Source organism: Cyprinus carpio, chromosome B22 (assembly GCF_018340385.1).
Source record: "Cyprinus carpio isolate SPL01 chromosome B22, ASM1834038v1, whole genome shotgun sequence".
NCBI lineage: Eukaryota > Metazoa > Chordata > Actinopteri > Cypriniformes > Cyprinidae > Cyprinus > Cyprinus carpio.
This window is the reverse complement of record NC_056618.1, coordinates 31957851-31975592: the sequence shown is the minus strand read 5'-3', so window position 1 is coordinate 31975592 and position 17742 is coordinate 31957851. Positions and strand designations below refer to the sequence as shown.

The following is a 17742-nucleotide window of genomic DNA, read 5'->3' as shown; positions in this document are numbered from 1 at the left end:
TCCTTTGAAACCACTGCTCTGGGCCACTGCCAAAGGTCTACAAGTAGTCCTCTACACACACACACTCACAATCCTCTGGGTCCCTCTAATACACAACCCATTACTTCTCATCATCTTCACCAGTTTCATATCTATAACTGATTGTCGAGGCTCGTGTTTTCGACAGGTTTCTTGTCACTCTTCCTCAGGCTAAATATTTCACGGAGTGTTGAGCAAAGACTGAGTCTAAGCTTCTCACTGTCAAAAGTCCCCCAGTATAACATTGTTCTGGAAAATTGGTTTCCTGGCTCTAAGCTTGCTCATTTTTCAAAAACAATACTCTGGAAGTGAAGGAAACATGCAGGAAGACAGGAAGAGGAACCCTAAGGTTAATAGCTTAGTCTTTCCTGTATATGTTTCCAGACAACCATCAATTTGAGCAGGAAGTTGCTCTGCACCTTTTGATAACTTTGACCCAAGAACCAGCGAAGCGCCTAACTGCTTATTATGGCGTCCCTGCTGACGTCTTCACCGCACTCTCTTCACCATGACATATCCATCTGCTTCCAGAAACACCTTAGAAAGCACTTTCAAACTGCAGCGAGCACCATAAAGTTTTAGACGACTCCAGATAAAGTGTTACTCTTCCCATGAGTGTTCTGAAGATTGGCATGGTGATACCATTTATCGCCCTTTGACAGTTAGTTAATATTTTTTGAAGATAAGAGGTGATAAAATATGACTCATGGGAAATGGCATGGCTTCTGACTTGTTTGATGCTTCTGACTTGCGGCCCTCAGTGGTTGATAGATGCGGTACAAGGTGTTTTTGTGATGGTAAAAGACCTCGGGTCTGCTGATGTATTCAAGACAGACAGACATTTGGTTCTCAATGGCTGGGTAGTCGATCATTGAGGACAAACAAAGTGATGTGCATGAATGTGGCCCAGAAAAGCTTTGTTTTTCAGGGAAAGAGAGTATTGCGGCTAAGAAGTGCCACTTACGAGTTTGCAAATCGCAATTATGATATGACATGTGTTCATTCTGACACAGCATTGTTCTTCTCTACTAAAGAATAACTTTCACACCATTGTATGCATTTAAGTACCATGTACTTTATCATGTATTTTAAGTACCTAGCACAATAGCGATAATGGCATGCTGTGGGATACCGATGGATTTGACCACCCTTCATTGTTTTCCACATAATTCTGTGGTAATTACTCACAAAGGCGATTGTTCTAAAATCATAAGTCTTTTTCCAACAGTCTAAAGAAATGCAGAGAATAACTAGTATTTTTTTTTTTTTTTTTTTTTTTAATCTCAAGTCATCAAGGACTTGGGAAATATCCCTTCATCTGCACTTCTCTTTTGATCTCTGGCAATTAGATGGGATGTTGCCTTATTGTTGAGACACTGCGTGAATTGGGCTCGATTTGCAAACTAAGGTGGTTTTCGGTGCATGCAAAAAACCGAACTGCAGCCAGACAAATCATAAACACAAAAAGAAAATGAAGGCAGGCTGTTATGCCATACTCTACAAATGTTCAAGACAGACTATGCAGAGGACCATTCTGAAAGAGAAAGAATTGGAATGTTGCCTCTAAATGGCCTCTTTTGTTGTCTGCTTTCTCATTCCTGAACGTAATAAAATATCGAGTTTATGCACCATTTTATAGTTATATGAATGCCTGTTTTGTGCAGTGTCCCTTGTTTGTGTGGATGTATGTAGCATCTCAAAAATCACAAAGTTCTTTAGAATGCATTCAGATCAGTGTCACAGTTCATCGGTTCTATACACTGAAAAGAGTATATTATTCATATACAGCGAAGATGAAACCCATGAATAAAGAATATGTGGGTCGGAGACGTGTCCTAGCGGGTAGTGCACATGCTCTGACATGTTTCATGGTAGTCTCAGCCTCAGACGCCTACAGTCTGCTCACTGACCATCTCAAACATATTGCTCACAAGAATGCAAGGGCTTCTAAAATAATCTGTTTCAATCCAATTGGCTTGATTACACATCTTCTGGATGTACCAGCTATGTTTACAAGATGATAGTGTTTTTTTTTTTTTGACAAAGTACTAATTACTGATTTGCAGACATCAAATCATCTAATAAAACCATAGATGTATCACTGTGTAATGACAAATACTTCAGCTCATGCAATACAGTATTACATTTGTCCTAGTTTTTCATTATTTATTGAAAAACACTACACTCTTTTTCATTTTCACCCTTTAGTCTGTATACAGTCATACACCTTTCACCCAAGGGCCCCTTGTAAGCTCTGCGACCAGCTCTAATTAACTAACAGCATGCCCAGTGTAGTTTGAGTGGATGTGGGCATGTTTTTGAAGGATGTAAGGGAATCGTGAGCTGTGTGTGTAGTGATGGTAGCTGTTCCAAAAGCCTCCCCCACGCTCATCTGTCAGCCCCGCTGTGCTTGGGAGAGGCAGGATTGAAGTAGAGTCTCAGAGAGGGGCCAGTGAGTCAGTGTCTGTCTGTTGGGGGCCACAGACGCCACAAATAGCCTCTCCTCTTGTGCTCTCGGAGAGACACCTGCTGTCATACTGGGATGTTTTACAACCCAATTCCGATTTATTTATTTATTATTTTTTAAATAAATACTACCACCCAAATATATTTAGTTACTTACTTATCTTGGAAGGCATAAGGGCGAGTAAATTAACAGCAAATTTGGCCTTTTCTTTTTTTTATTTTTTTTATAACTGTTCCTTTGTGACTGCATTTAGTGTTTGTACATTAATTTGCTTATACAAGCAATTTAAAATATTTCTAAATTTCTGACATTTTGTACATCAGTACAGAAAGCGCATCTGTTTTTGCAAACAGAAATCCAACAGTAGTTCAGAGCATTGAAACAAAGCTATTTTTGTTGGCAGGTGTGATAATAAACGAAAAAGCTTGCAATGTTGTGTCTGAAATGTCACTTAAGAGACGTAACGTCTTGTTTATAGAACAGTTCTGGGATTTCAATCACTAGTAGGTGTCTTTGATCTAGTGCTGTTATAAAGTGAGTCATTTACATACAGTAAGGTAAACATTAACTCGCCCACTTTTTATTTAATCGGTAGAAAAACGAGCAACCAACCAAGTCCTACAAAAAAAACACACTTATCAAAACTCACTGAAGTTAAAGCCACAATAAATAACCACTTCAAACACAATGGCTTTATGTGTAAGTTAGAAGTTAGAACCGCTTTAAATGGGCAGTTCTTGCACAGAACAAACACTAAAGTTAACTAGATTTAGAGCTGCAACAAGTAATTATTTTGATAATTTATTAATCTAATGATTATTAGAGTGGTTATTTGACTAATCATCAGTTATTTCACAAAATGAATCAGTACACTTTGATCAATTATCCAGCTTTGGAACTTTGTCAAAATATTGTTACACATTCTATAGAGCTGCTTTACATCAGAAAATCAAGTTGTAATTCTTACTGAAAGCACAACTGACACTGTTCAGTACTGTAAAGCTGTGCGCTGTAAAGCAGTCTTGTATAAAGTGTTATGTAAATAAACATGTCATGACTTTACTGGAGTGCCGGTTGCTACATATACAGCAAACATATACACATCACTATGATCAGGTGCTTCATTATCTGCTGTTTTCTCTCTGCTGTCATGTTTGTTGTGTGTTTATTTAGTAAATGAAAGGATTTTTTTCCATATTTATATAAGCATATTTATATATCATCTAAGTGCTGCTCTCAGCAGAGTTGAGGTGTTCCTAACAGTAAAGTGCTCCTTGCGTATATCAAACTTCTTTTTTTACATCTAACCGAAGAAGAAGAAGAAGAAGAAGAAGAAAAAATTTTTTTTTCCAAGAGTACATCAAACCTTGCTATTGCAGGCCGTGACATTTGGTCATATGAGATCAAATGACTATTCGACAACAACAATATTTGTTGCCAATTTATTTATTTATTTTTATTTTTTTGTCAGTTTATCATTTCAGCCCAAATGCATAACTTAAGCTACTGCATTGCTAGAAAGATTTCTTTGTTTTACAGAAGCTGTAGTTTTTACCTTTCATTATTTGTGCACAAATAGCACCATTCAATTTTTCAAAGCAAAAGCAATGAACACATTTTGTTATTTATGTGTGTTTGTTCATTTTTGTAATGGAAAAAAGGAAAAATGTGTGTGTGAAAGGCCGTGAGTTTGAGACTGCCAGCACGTTCGCTCTCAGAGCGCAGCAGGAGGGTTGCCAGGTTGCCCACAATGTCTGTGGGCACTGATCTTGTGTGTGATTTCATTTGTTTACTAGACCTCTGTTGTTTGAGCGTTGTTGCCGTCCAGGCCTGTCATTCTGCACTGTATTGTTAACTTAGCATGACAGCCAACCGCGTCTTGTAAACACGGCAGCCAGCTGGGTGTGTTTGTATGTGGGCACAAACATATTTGCTCAAGTGTTTGTCTCCCACTACAGACGTCCTAAAGGTTTGCTCTTGTGTATGTACATCTGCATAGGATTTAGTTTCACCATTTCTGGAGCTCCATATGTGCTGAAACAACCACACATTTAGAGCATAGGGATAGTGGTGTAAAGTGTGTCAGTGAGTAAATATGTGCAAACATTATTATGTTATAATATATCTCTCTTCAGATTTTCCACAGAAAAGAAATGTGTAGTCTTGTCTCTTTTTTGTTTTGTTCTTTTGTTTGTTTGTTTTTTGGTTTATATTATGTTTTTGTCTGGATTTAGTTTTTTGCTCCTCTTTGGGTTTTGGTTCTCTTCGCTTGGTTTTGTGTTTGGTTTTGTTTTAGTTAAAGGAGCTATGTGGAGGTTTTTACTTAAAAAAAAATCTTTAAGATAGAGTTTTCATTTGTACATGTATGAGCCAACCATGATGTAAAAAAAAAAGATTGACACCTCGACTGTCCACCACGGTTGCCTCTATCAGCCTGTAGGCTCAATTGTGTGTGGAGGAGTCAGGCCCGAATTGGCGCGAAAATTCACAAAATGTGATGTCATGCGCGTTCTCGTCTACTTGGGCTTACAACCGTACGGCACACCAGCCGTTATAGTAAGCAGCGGCAATAGTGTTTTCAGATGGACTCTGTGGATGGAAAGAAGCGACCAGCCTCCGGCAGCACAATTCAGAAACCCACGGACACTCCTCGTAAATAAAAAAAAAAAAAAAAAAAAAGTATCTAGTGTGGCAAAAAGAGAGAGCGTGCGCACTGAGAACGAGCATGAGACTGGCTGCAGTTCCTCTAACGGCCACTGGTGTCAGTAACGGTTAGAAATTTCAGAACCTACGCAATGCTCCTTTAAGTTTTGTTTTTGTTTGACTGTTTTGTTTTGGTCTGGACATGGTTTGTTTTGTGTTTTAGTTTGGGTTTGCTTAGGATTTTGTTTGACATTTATTTTAGTTTATATTTAGTTTTGTGTGTGTGTGTGTGTGTGAGAGAGAGAGAGTTCCTTTGGTTGTGTACTGTTTTTTTGTTTGGTTTGTTTGTTTTTTTTTTGGGGGGGGGGGGGGGGGGTTTTTGTTTTTTTTGTTTTTGTTTTTTACTTTTGAGATTTGGTTTGCTTGGCCTTGTTTTGTGTTTTTGTTTGACATTGTTTTTATTTTATTTATTTATTTATTTTTTTGAGTTTTGTTTAGGCTTGAACTGGTTTTGATTTGTTGTTGTTTTGTGTCTTTGTCTGGGTTTGGTTAGCATTTGGTTTTGACATTTTTGTGTTTGTTTGAATTTATTGATTTATTTATTTTTCGTTGGTTGGTTGGTTTTGGTTTGATTGTGTGTGTTCTGTTTTTGGTTGGGTTTTGCTGTGCTTGGCTTTGTTTAAAATTTTCTTTGTGTTTTTGTTTTGACTGAGTTTTGTTTGAGTTTCTCATTTCTGAATCAGTTTTTGTTAATGTTAGGACAGAAATGTCTCCAGTTTCTAGTGATCTCTACAACCACAGACTACAGTACCCAAGACGTGTCACTAGTATAGTTTTGAATGGGGAAAATGCAACGCTCAGTTTGGCAACTCTTTAGAACGAAGCCCCGCCTTCTGAGTAAAAGAGCCAATCCCTAACCGGTATAGTCAGCGCATCATTGCAGCTGCCGTTATCAGTCCCGGTTACTATAAAAAAAAAAAAAAAGAGTAAGAGTTCTCAAACGTGTGCTTAGGACTGAAAATATTTTGTACTTATTTATTTAGATCTGACTCGGTGGCAAACCTTTATTCCCTCAAAGACTGTCTATCTGTTAGTTAGTTAGACAGTGTTACTCTATGCTCTACTCTGTTGCTTTTTCTGTCTCCTGTCTATGTACCTGTAGATGCTGCTTACTTTCAGACCAATCATTTCACCCACATAAACAACAGAGGGGAAGAAACTCCATAGTGCATTATTAAAGGAAGTCCTTTTTCCTTTGCTTGCATCATGAGGGATTGTCTGTGAGTGGGTGTATGCGGTCGGAAAAACACACATGAAAGATTGATCAGTGAGGGTTAGATGTACACAGCAGGTGCGCCGGAGTGGCGGGAAAGCTCTGCTTGGGTTTTAATGCACAGCCGTTAGGGCTGAAACTCCATAAATCATCTGCCAGAGGTGCATGTTTCTTTTCTTTTCTGTGGGATATGGACAAAGCATGATTTCAGTTTGAATCCTTGGACTGTTTGCTGGAGTCTGGCAAGTGTTGTATAGATTAGCTCAATGTCTTGTCTCCATCTAATGTGTCCATATGTGCAAATAGTTTTTTTTTTTTTTTTTTTTTTTTTTTTTTTTTTTTTCTGAAGAAGCAAGATGTGTTTATCAGCTGGAAGTGTGTTGACCTCGTCACATGAGTTGTGTGTGACAGGAGCAGCTCTGTTCTCTTACAACCTGACAGCTGCGCTCCAATGAACAATGTCTGCGAGTCTGTCTCTCCCTCTGTCATTTTTAGTTGTGTTTGCTAAGTCAAGCTTCACTTTTACTACATAGGGTTTGATATTTATTAAAAGACGGCCATCTTTCAGAGCCTTAGATTTGTGTGCAGCGCTCTGGCCTTTAGTTAAAAGTGCTTGGGGCACCCAGAGTTCAGGTCCTGACTTTACTAATCCTGATCTTATCACAATAAAGAAAGATTTAGCTTTGACTGACCCTTGATTCGCAGCAGGGATGCATGAAAGGAGGAATTGCAGGATTTTTCTCTTTCTTTTTTCCACAGCGTGTGTTATAACGAGTGCCGATGACAGTGCATGCTGGATGTCAGCAAGTTTTGCTGCATGTTCGCTGTGGTTGTCATGAGTGGCAGTTTCTGCTATAGAGCGGCGAGGTTCCCTCCTGCACAACTCTCATCTGTCTATTGCAAAATAAAATACTTACAAATGTAGCCCCACTGGCAGTTTTGTCCCTTTTTTAGAAACAGAACTAGAGTTGGAACCGTGAGGACTGTAGAAAGAAAAAATATATATATATATACCCTATTTAACCCCTAGTAAACTAACCCTAGCCATTAATCTGGGTTGCTTAACTGCTTTTATTCATTGTTTTCCCACTAATATTTAACCATTGATTATAGCCATTCAACAATACAGTATAAGAGATGAGATATCAGTTTCAACTGCTGCTGCTCAGTGTGACGAGGATCTGACACGCATAGTATTTTCTCTCAAATCTCTTTACCTTTTCTGACCCAGTCTCTATTAATGAGCTGACGAGTTAAATCGGGTGTGTTAGATGAGGGAGTCTGTGCTGGACTGCTCCAGGACAGTTTTGAAAACCATTTCAGAGACATGTTCTTAATGTAACTCATATATAATATATTACATGCTTGCACAGTTTTAAGTCAGCTTAAATCACCCTTTTGGTAACTTCATGACTTAACTGACCACGACATTGCATGCATGTGGTTTCATTTGCACTTTGATATGAAATGATACAGGCTACAGCACGCGCTGGCGCCTTTGTGTGTGCAATTGAAGAGTATGCGCTTTGAGCACAGTACCATTTCTGCAATATTTGTCTCGTGACTGCCGCTGAAGTGAAGTGGAGCGCGTGTCTGAAACGTTTCCCGTTTGATGTGGTCGTAAAGACATTCTGCGACTGAATAAATGCACATCTTAATTGGATTTCTAATTTTAATCAACTGACAACCCTAATATATATATATTATATATATATATATATATATATATAAAATACCCCTTTTAGACTTGCACTCTATTCATTTACTAGCTGATTGTTTTCTTAAAAATATATAAAATAATAAATAACACTAGTTTCTCTAATCTTTTTGTATTCTTTTTTCTTTTTATTTATTATACAATTAACAAAAGCAAAAGAAGGCCTCTAGCACTAGCTTGCTCTGTTATTTTTCTATTACATCTGTTTTATTTTTATTTTTTATAATAAAAAAAAAATCCTTGCTACATGTACTGCGTTAATCTAAATAAAACCTTCTACAACACTTACATATCATTGCTCTTTTGTTGATTTTGATTGCTTCTATTGTCCTCATTTGTAAGTCGCTTTGGATAAAAGCGTCTGCTAAATGACTAAATGTAAATGCAAATATTTATTAGGGTTGTTAGTCGATTAAAATGTTAAATCTAATTAATTACATTTGTCGATAAATTTTTCTAATTAATCGCAAATTACATTTGGCTGTGAAAATGCCCCCAAAAGATAAAAGCGTCTGCTAAATGACTAAATGTAAATGCAAATATTTAATAGGGTTGTCAGTTGATTAAAATGTTAAATCTAATTAATTACATTTGTCGATTAATGATTCTAATTAATTGCAAATTACATTTGGCTGTGAAAATACCCCCAAAAGATTATTTAAAGATATTATTGTGTTAAACGAGAAAGTATCAAGTAGAAATTACAAATAGAAGCTTTAGAAATAAATATTTGATTTGATTCAACATAAAATGTATTACACACAAAGGTGTCATTGGTATACCCAAAACAGCTTTGTTACCAACAGTCTTCAGAGTAACTTTTTTATGTTCCACAAAAGAAAGTCATTCAGGTTTGAGTAAATGATGTTTAAGTAAATGATGACATAATTTACATTTTTGAGTGAACTATCCCTTTATTTATTTATTTTATTTTATTTTATTTTTTTTAAATGAAATAATACTCTTAAGAAACTAAGACTGCCAGCAGGTGGCGGTAGCTGTCTTTATGAGTCATTCATTCATTTGATTCATTCAAACAGCTGATTCATTCAGGAATTCAGTAAAAGGCTCACTTTATGAATGAGCCTTTGATTCACTGATTCACCCGGTTTGTTCAAAATGTGGCTTTTATTCAGAAACTAAACACTGCTATGTTGTATGTGTATATAACACAATGGTAACTTATTTAGTGCACTGCTTATTGAAAATATTTTAATCACGTTATTTTTTTCATAACTAAAGTTAAAGCGTAAAACTGACAGCCATTCATTCATTCATTCATTCATTCATTCATTCACTCACTGACATGCCATTCCAACCCAAAACTTTCTTACACATAAAACAAAAAGCTTTCCTCTAGAACGAAAGTATTTTTTTAAACCCAACCACTGTTTCAAAGAAACGGACACTCATCTATTCAAGTGAACTATTTCACATTGTGTCTGTAGTGTTTTGGAAAAAAATGTATTTGAATTTTATTAGGTCATAAATTGATGTCAGTTGCCCACATTTCCAAGTGCCCATCCCAGGACAGCATCCTAGTAGTGCCACTGCTTGATTTATTTATTTATTTATTTATTTTAAAGAGTCAGTGCACATGATACTTTAGCAGCTACTAGCAATGCCCTGCTGAACCTCATTCTTCTGTCTTGCAGGATCTCAAGGGCTGCGTCTGTGCTGCTGTCGGATCCTTGCTTCCAGCTTCGCTCCATCCAGTACCTGCTCGGAGAAGGAGACGCTGGAGACGCCGGAGCCGCCAGTGCTGACCGCAAACATTTCTCTCTGCATGCATGTAAGCCTGGACTAAACACGTGCCCTCTTACCCATGCTGCTGCATAATCAGCGGGATGTTAAATTTAGTCACTATTGTATTTGTCGCATTGCATTCTTTGATACATTCTTTGATATTTTATGGTCTAAATATACTCCTATTTCTTAGAATAGCCTTCCATATCCAGTGACGTGATTGTGTTCTTAAAATATCTCCTGCTCCGGCAATTCACTCAGCTCTGATTTCAAACACTAAGATCAAATCCATGCACGTTTCAGATGCGTTATAATTATAGTGTGCTATAACAAAAGCCATATATTTTTAAGTCAATTATATTTGGACAGCATTTAAGATAAGAGACTTCGTATATATATATATATATATATATATATATATATATATATATATATATATATATATATATATATATATATATATATATATATATATATATATATATATATATAGATATATATAAAAATAATTTAAACTAATTTTCAATCAATCTAAAAAATATATTTTTTTTTTTATATGACAATGCAACTGACATCAGGAAATCCTCAGGTCTGCTCTAACTATACAGACCCTCCACTTCAATCCACCGCTTTACTGTAAAAGGCCTTGATTAATTATTTACACTAAGTGGATGCATTTCCATCTCCACCGTGCCCACACTTCTAAACTGCTCTGCTTGAGGAGAGAGTCGGGCATTACAACCAGCTCTTTAACCGTTCCAGAACAACACTGAGAGTTTGTTTACAGCATTTGAACAGCCTCTAAAAACTTTACAAGAGTTTTGAGTCTATTAGTGTATGCTTGTGTACTCGCTGTTTGGCTTTCTTTTGGCACTGGATATCAATTAGTAGTGGGGAAAATGAATCATAGATGCATTGAGATTTCTTTCTCAAATGATTCTGGAATGGTTTTCAATTTCTAATAGTTTGATAATATAATAAATTATTAATAATTGGTTATGTAAATGAAAAAAACAATTGTACTACATTACAGCTTTGAGGTAGCTAAAATTATCAATTTAAATATCTATTGAAAAATTAACACATGCAATTAATTTATTCAGTTTAACACGTTAAAAATATTTAACGCAATTAACGCCTGAGGAGGAGCTAGGTTTGGCCACCCCATGCACAGCTGCTGCTTCTGTGTCTTTTTTTTCTTGACAATAATTGTGTTTATTTAGATGCAGAACATCTTTACGACAACGTCAAACAGGAGAATTTTCAGATGCGCACTTAAGTTCGCCTCAGCGACAGGCGCTAGTCAAACAAGCACGGAAACAGTACAGGTGACGAGGAGCTCAGTAGAACAACAGTGAACTGCGGTCAGATGAGATGTTTTCAGGCCATATGTCAGTAAATAACAATTTTCCTGTCCTGTCAGCCAATTGTACTGTGCTCATTGTGCGTGCTCTTCAATTGCATGCACAAATACAGTGGGGCGCGCTGTAGCCTGGATCACTTTATATTAAAGCGCAAATGAAACTACGAGCATGCATGTCAGATCCCTGGCACATTCAGTAGCAGTAGCTCTTAAAGTAATAGCAGCCAAATAACCTAATAACCCAGCTGTTGTGATGTCTGTTAATTAAAGAACAAAATAAAAAAAGAGGAAATAAGTAACTTTTGTAGCTTTAAGGACTCATCTATATTTAATTTAGAATTTATTGTTTGGTAACTTAGAGACATCAGTAGTATTGGTATCAGTGATACTCGCCTTCAATTATAAAAAAAAAGATGCTATTCAATTTCAGTTCAATTCAAGTTTATTTAGCGCTTTTCAAGATACAAGTTGTTACATAGCAGCTTTACAGAAAATGTAAGTTTCTATTTTAAAGTTTCTACATTATATTTAGTAGTAGATTATCAGTGGTGACTATGCTATTAAACAAATATTAAAAATATTTTCTTGTTATCTTTCTACATTTATTTGAAGATTTAATGTGGGAATATTGCAATATAAAAGTATAAAAAAAAACATAATTTTGGGTGTGATTTAAATTATTTTCAGAAAAAAAAATGTGCGATTAGTTAAACTCAATTTAAATTTATTTGTATAGTGCTTTTCATGACGCAAATGATTGCAAAGCAGCTTTACAGAAAATTAAAGTTTCTACAATATATTTAGTAAAAGCTTATCAGTGGTGACTGATGTCCATATGGCAGAAATGTACAGTAGAAATCAAGCACTTAGTTAATGTAATCAAACAGACGGTGAACACTATTAACAGCAATCAAACTTAATAGGAAAATTTGGTAGTTTGTATGTTGTTGGCATCATCTGAGGTCTTCTAAAGGGTTTGGCTTCATCTCTTCTCAGGTGTTCGGTCATCTCTGGTCTTTGTTAGTTCATGGACCTCAGGCAACATAATATTTAATTCATTTTATTTATTTTCAATAATATAGCAATACAAAGTAATACACTGCAATGTTCAACTTTTTGTAAAAAAACAAACAAACAAACAAAAAAACTTAGAATAATAATTAATTAAAAATGCAAAAAAGATTTTGAATGTTGATGTACATTAATAGAAATTTTTAACTCAAGATTTTGATTAGAAATGATCAAACTTAATCAAACTAGAAAACGTAATTTAAAAAAAAAAAAGACTTTAAATGATCACAATCAGTTACTTTGTACTACAACAAACCACCTTAAGTAACCAACGATTTGCATCTTAAAAGTGTGGACACTTCAGAAAACATTTCGGCAACATTTTGTAGACAATTGTTAATAGTGTAGAGATCTGGCTTTCAAACCTAGAAGCTTTCTGTTAGCCAGTTAGCGTTACCAACTTTATCCTCTTGCAAAATCTTTCACCCTCACACAAAATTCACAATCGCATGAATTTCTAATGAAATGACTGTATTTTGCTCACGAAAATTTGCCAAGTAACAGGAAATATGACCGAATCTGAACTTCTCACATGTCAAGCGATGAGAATCAATCTGGAATCGTATCGTGATTCTTTGAGTCAAATGAATCGCATGTTGCCCACAAGTTACAGATTGTAGGTCAGCAGAAATCAGTTGTTTTTATGTTGTCTTTGTTGATCTTTATCATCTCAAACGCTTCATTCAGACTGGTTTTCCTCTCAATGCCCGTTCCGCTCAGCTCTGCTGGACAGCGTGGTGTGAATCTCCAGGCTCACGAGGAAGAAGCTGGTCTATCTGGTAGTCATGGAGACAGAGAGTCGCCATGGACACCACGTCCGGCCTCAGTTCCTGTCTGTCCCTGCTTTCACAGACGCCCCACTCCTCCCCACCTCCTCTGTTTTTCACCACTAAATTGGGTCATTGCTATCAGACTCCATTCCTGAGATAATATTGGTGGGAATTGTCCTTGGGCCCTTTTCAACCTGTTGCTTAGAGACTCAAGGGATGCATTACGGGCACACCAACATCTGAACCCAGTTGAGCAGCCTGACATGGTTTGCTCAAGCGAACAGGGACACCCTGAGCCTCGGGACTTGTTTTTAGGAAGCGTCATTAGATGTAATTGGGTTACACATTTGTGTCTCTGTCGAGGTTCCAGGCTAAACCGAGAGTGACAGTGGTTAGAATAGCTACTACTATGATACTTGTGCTATTTTAGAAGTATGGAGAATATACAGACTGGTGTTTTTATATCACAATGGTTAATAATATAATAGCAAATTCTGAAATTTAATCAGACAGGTTTTAGAGTCAGCTAAGCATCAGAAATCGTCCTTTGCTAAAAGTGACTGAGAGGAATGTAAATCTTTGGAGTGACTTTTTTGATTTAATTTAGTCGTTTTTAGGTCAATGCCAAGCTGCTTTCTCTTGGTCAACATGATTAACTTAAGCCCGTTGTGAAATCTGTTTGGTGAAATATTTCTGATCAATCGATTCCAGATTGCATGGATTTGGGAATTATTGGATTTCGCCTGGGAAAGTTTGAGTGAAATCCAGTTGAGAATACATTTAGAATCAGATTCTTTGAATCACGTGACTGATGTCAGTACTCACCCTCAGGCCATCCGAATTGTAGATGAGTTTGATACTTGATCATATTTGGAGAAATGTAGCATTATGTCACTTGCTCACCAATGGATCACCTGCAGTGAATGGGTGCCGTCAGAATGAGAGTCTAAACAGCTGATAAAAACATCAAAATAATCCACACCACTCCAGTCCATCAACGTCTTGTGAAGCGAAGAGTTGCATTATTGTAAGAAAAAGCAAATCCATCAAGACGTTTTTAACTTCATACTGTTGCTTCTGACTAAAATATGAGTCCATAATAACACTTTCTCCAGCGAGAAAGTCATCTCGTCTGAATCAGGTGAGAAATATGCACAGATCAAACACTGTTTATAATTTAAATAGTCTAAAAACATGCTCTAAACAAATATGTTGGTGGATTTTGATCAACAAAAGATGGACTTTTTCCACTGGGGCAAGTGTTGTTACGGATTACAGACTCATATTTTGGCCAGAAGTGATTTTTGAAGTTAAAAATGTCTTGATTGATTTGTTTCTTACAAACAAAATTGTTTTGTTTTTGTTTTTTTATTTTTGTTTTTTTGTTTTTTAACTTCACAAGATGTTAACTGCTGGACTGGAGTGGTGTGGATTACTTGTGGATTATTGTGATGTTTTTATCAGCTGTTTGGGCTCTTGTTCTGACGGCACCCATTCACTGCAGAGGATTTAATGATGAGCAAATATTTTCCCTTGGAATTTTATTTTATTTTATTTTTTTTTTTTTATTTTTTTTTTTTTTTTGAGTAATTTCATTTTTGGATGAACTATTACTTTGAGTCTACTACAGTCTAACAGGATATATATATATATATATATATATATATATATATATATATATATATATATATATATATATAGATATATATATTATCAATTAACATAAAGTTCACAGAAAAACATGTTTTGTTTGAAACTTTTCAATTAACGTCTGCTGATACTAATGCGGTTTCCATCTTGAAAAATAGTAGAATTTATTATAATAGTATTTCATTCAATATGTTAACACATTCAATATGTTATAATGAGGATATATAATGTGACACCATTCTTATACACAATTATACATAAAACACTGTACATACTCAGAACATGAGGTATGCAGTAACAAATGCCCTAGTATTTCTTTCCGGAGTCAATGAAGGAAAACAAGTTAGTTTCCCATGCTGTTTCACTTCTCTTCTTAAATCTCCACATATATTATTTCACAACTTTCTTCATTTTTATGTGTACTTTCTCCCTCAGCTCATTACAAAACTGCAAACGAAGGGCAGGTGCTGCCTGAGCAGCATTAATTAATGTGTGTAAATATGTCCACCGCTTCATTATTTCTTGTCTCTGCCAATATCAGATGTTGTGTTATTAAATCAAAACTGCTACGCTCCCTCATGCTAGCAATGTCACATCTGAGAAGTGCTACTGTCTTTATTTTATAGATCATTATTAATGCACTTGGCCAAACTTTCTCTCTGTAGCAAGTCCAAGTCTGCAGGGTGCTTCAAATGTGAAAAAAACACTGATCTGTGCGTAGAATGTTACTTATTTATATCTTAGCATATTGTGTGTGAAGTTTAATGGAAGACTAAGTGAAGTAGAAGTTGGCATGTTGATACTGGCATCGTTCCCTGAGCCACTTCTGATGTTGTTGTTGTGCTGTTTATTCCCCTGGTCTTGGAAAGCAATTTTTCAAATTAATACTATTAAATCATGAAATATGTTTCAATGCAATTAAATAATTTACATGATAATGTGTATAATTATTATGAAGGGCTGAACAGGAAATAATCAGGTAAATTTTGACATTTTTGAATATATAAATGTTAATTAGAATATAAAGAAGTAAATCAGAATATAGTTATAAATCTGAATATGTAAATGTAACCAGAATATAAAGTACCTGTAAATCAGAATATATAGTTATAAATCTGAATATGTAAATGCAAATCAGAATATATATATAATAATAATAATAACCGGAATATAAAGAGGTAAACCAGAATGAACATATACTGTATATATACTTATATATCTGGATATGTAAATGTAAGTCAGGATATAGAGAAGTAAATAACAATATGTAGCTATAAATCTGAATACCTAAATATAAATGAAAACATATAGTTGTATTTGACTATATAGTAAAAATGTAAATCAGAATATATAGTTGTAACACTCCACTAAATATTATAGTGGCGGTACACAAAAATCAAAGGGAACGTCTGTACGTTCTATGTTTATGTTTTTCAATAACCCAGCCCGCATCAATAACAAACATTCAGATGAAACATGAAATACAACAAGATTGGCGAGTATAGTAGTGTGTTTTTGTGTGTAAACAGTCCAGTGCACTGAGTGAGTACAAGATCAGTCTCACCAGTGTGCAGTGTCCGATAGCAGAATATTTTCTTTAAGTCTAACTGTTCAAAGTCCTTAAAGGTGAGTAATCCAAGCTAAAAATAGCAAAAAGATATACTCCACAAAGAGACAGCAGACTTAATGAGTTAAATCATTCAATTCACGATAACAGATTTAGGGCTCCAACACAGTAATATATAGGAGAAAATAAAAGCACATAGGGATAATTATAATAAAGCGTTCTTACTTTTATAGAACACCATGTTAAATATATGAACCCCATTATGTGGCCATGCTACATAGTTATAAGTCTGAATTTATAAATTCTGATTTACAGTCATATATTCAGGGTGTGTGTGTGTGTGTGTGTGTGTGTGTGTGTATATATATATATATATATATATATATATATATATATATATATATATATATATATATATATATTATTGTATGTATGTATGTATGTATATGTATATATATATATATATATATATATATATATATATATATATATATATATATATAATATATATATTATATATTATAATATATATATATACGTTACAGGTCAAAAGTTTTGGAAACATTACTATTTTTAATGTTTTTGAAAGAAGTTTCTTCTGCTCATCAAGCCTGCATTTATTTGATCAAAAATACAGAAAAAAAAAAAAGTAATATTGTAATATATTATTACAATTTAAAATAATTGTTTTTAAATTTATTATACTTTAAATTATCATTTATTTCTGTGATGCAAAGCTGAATTTTTAGGATCATTATCACATGATCCTTTAGAAATCATTCTAATATGATGATTCATTATCAAAGTTGGAAACTTTTCTGCTGCTTAATATTTTTTTCATAACGTGATACTTTTTTTTAGGATACTTTGATGAATAAAAAAAAAAAAAAGTAAAAAAAAAAAAAGAAGCTATGTTTTTTAAATATAAATATTTTGTAATAACAATATACACTACTGGTCAGTAATTTGGGGTCAGGAAGTTTTTTTTCTTTCTTTTTTTTAAATAAAATCAATACTTTTATTCAGCAAGGATGTGTTAAATTGATAAAAAGTGATAGTAAAGAAAATATATTATTAGAATATATATTATTAGAATTTTTTTATTTTATTTTGAATAAATGCAGTTCTTTTTAACCTTTTATTCATCAAATATATTACACAGCAGAACTGTTTCCAACACTCATAATAAATCAGAATATTAGAATGATTTCTAAATGATCATGTGATAGACTGGATGTTACATGTGACACTGAAGGCTGGAGTAATGATGCTGAAAATTCAGCTTTGCATCACAGGAATAATTTTGTTTAAGTATATTCAAATAGAAAACTATTATTTTAAGTTGTAATAATATTTCACAATATTACTGTTTTTTTCTGTATTTTTGATCAAATAAATGCAGGCTTGATGAGCAGAAGAGACTTCTTTCAAAAACATTAAAAATAGTAATGTTTCCA

At 34.6% G+C, this 17742-nt stretch overlaps 1 protein-coding gene across 1 annotated transcript in view; it reads left to right on the top strand.

Moving 5' to 3' along the window:
* Positions 1 to 17742, top strand: part of LOC109091386 (E3 ubiquitin-protein ligase RNF123-like) — a 121102-nt gene that overhangs the window by 79110 nt on the left and 24250 nt on the right. Inside the window, 1 exon segment of the mRNA XM_042749926.1 lies at positions 9774 to 9910. Coding sequence (XP_042605860.1) covers positions 9774 to 9910 — 137 coding nt within the window.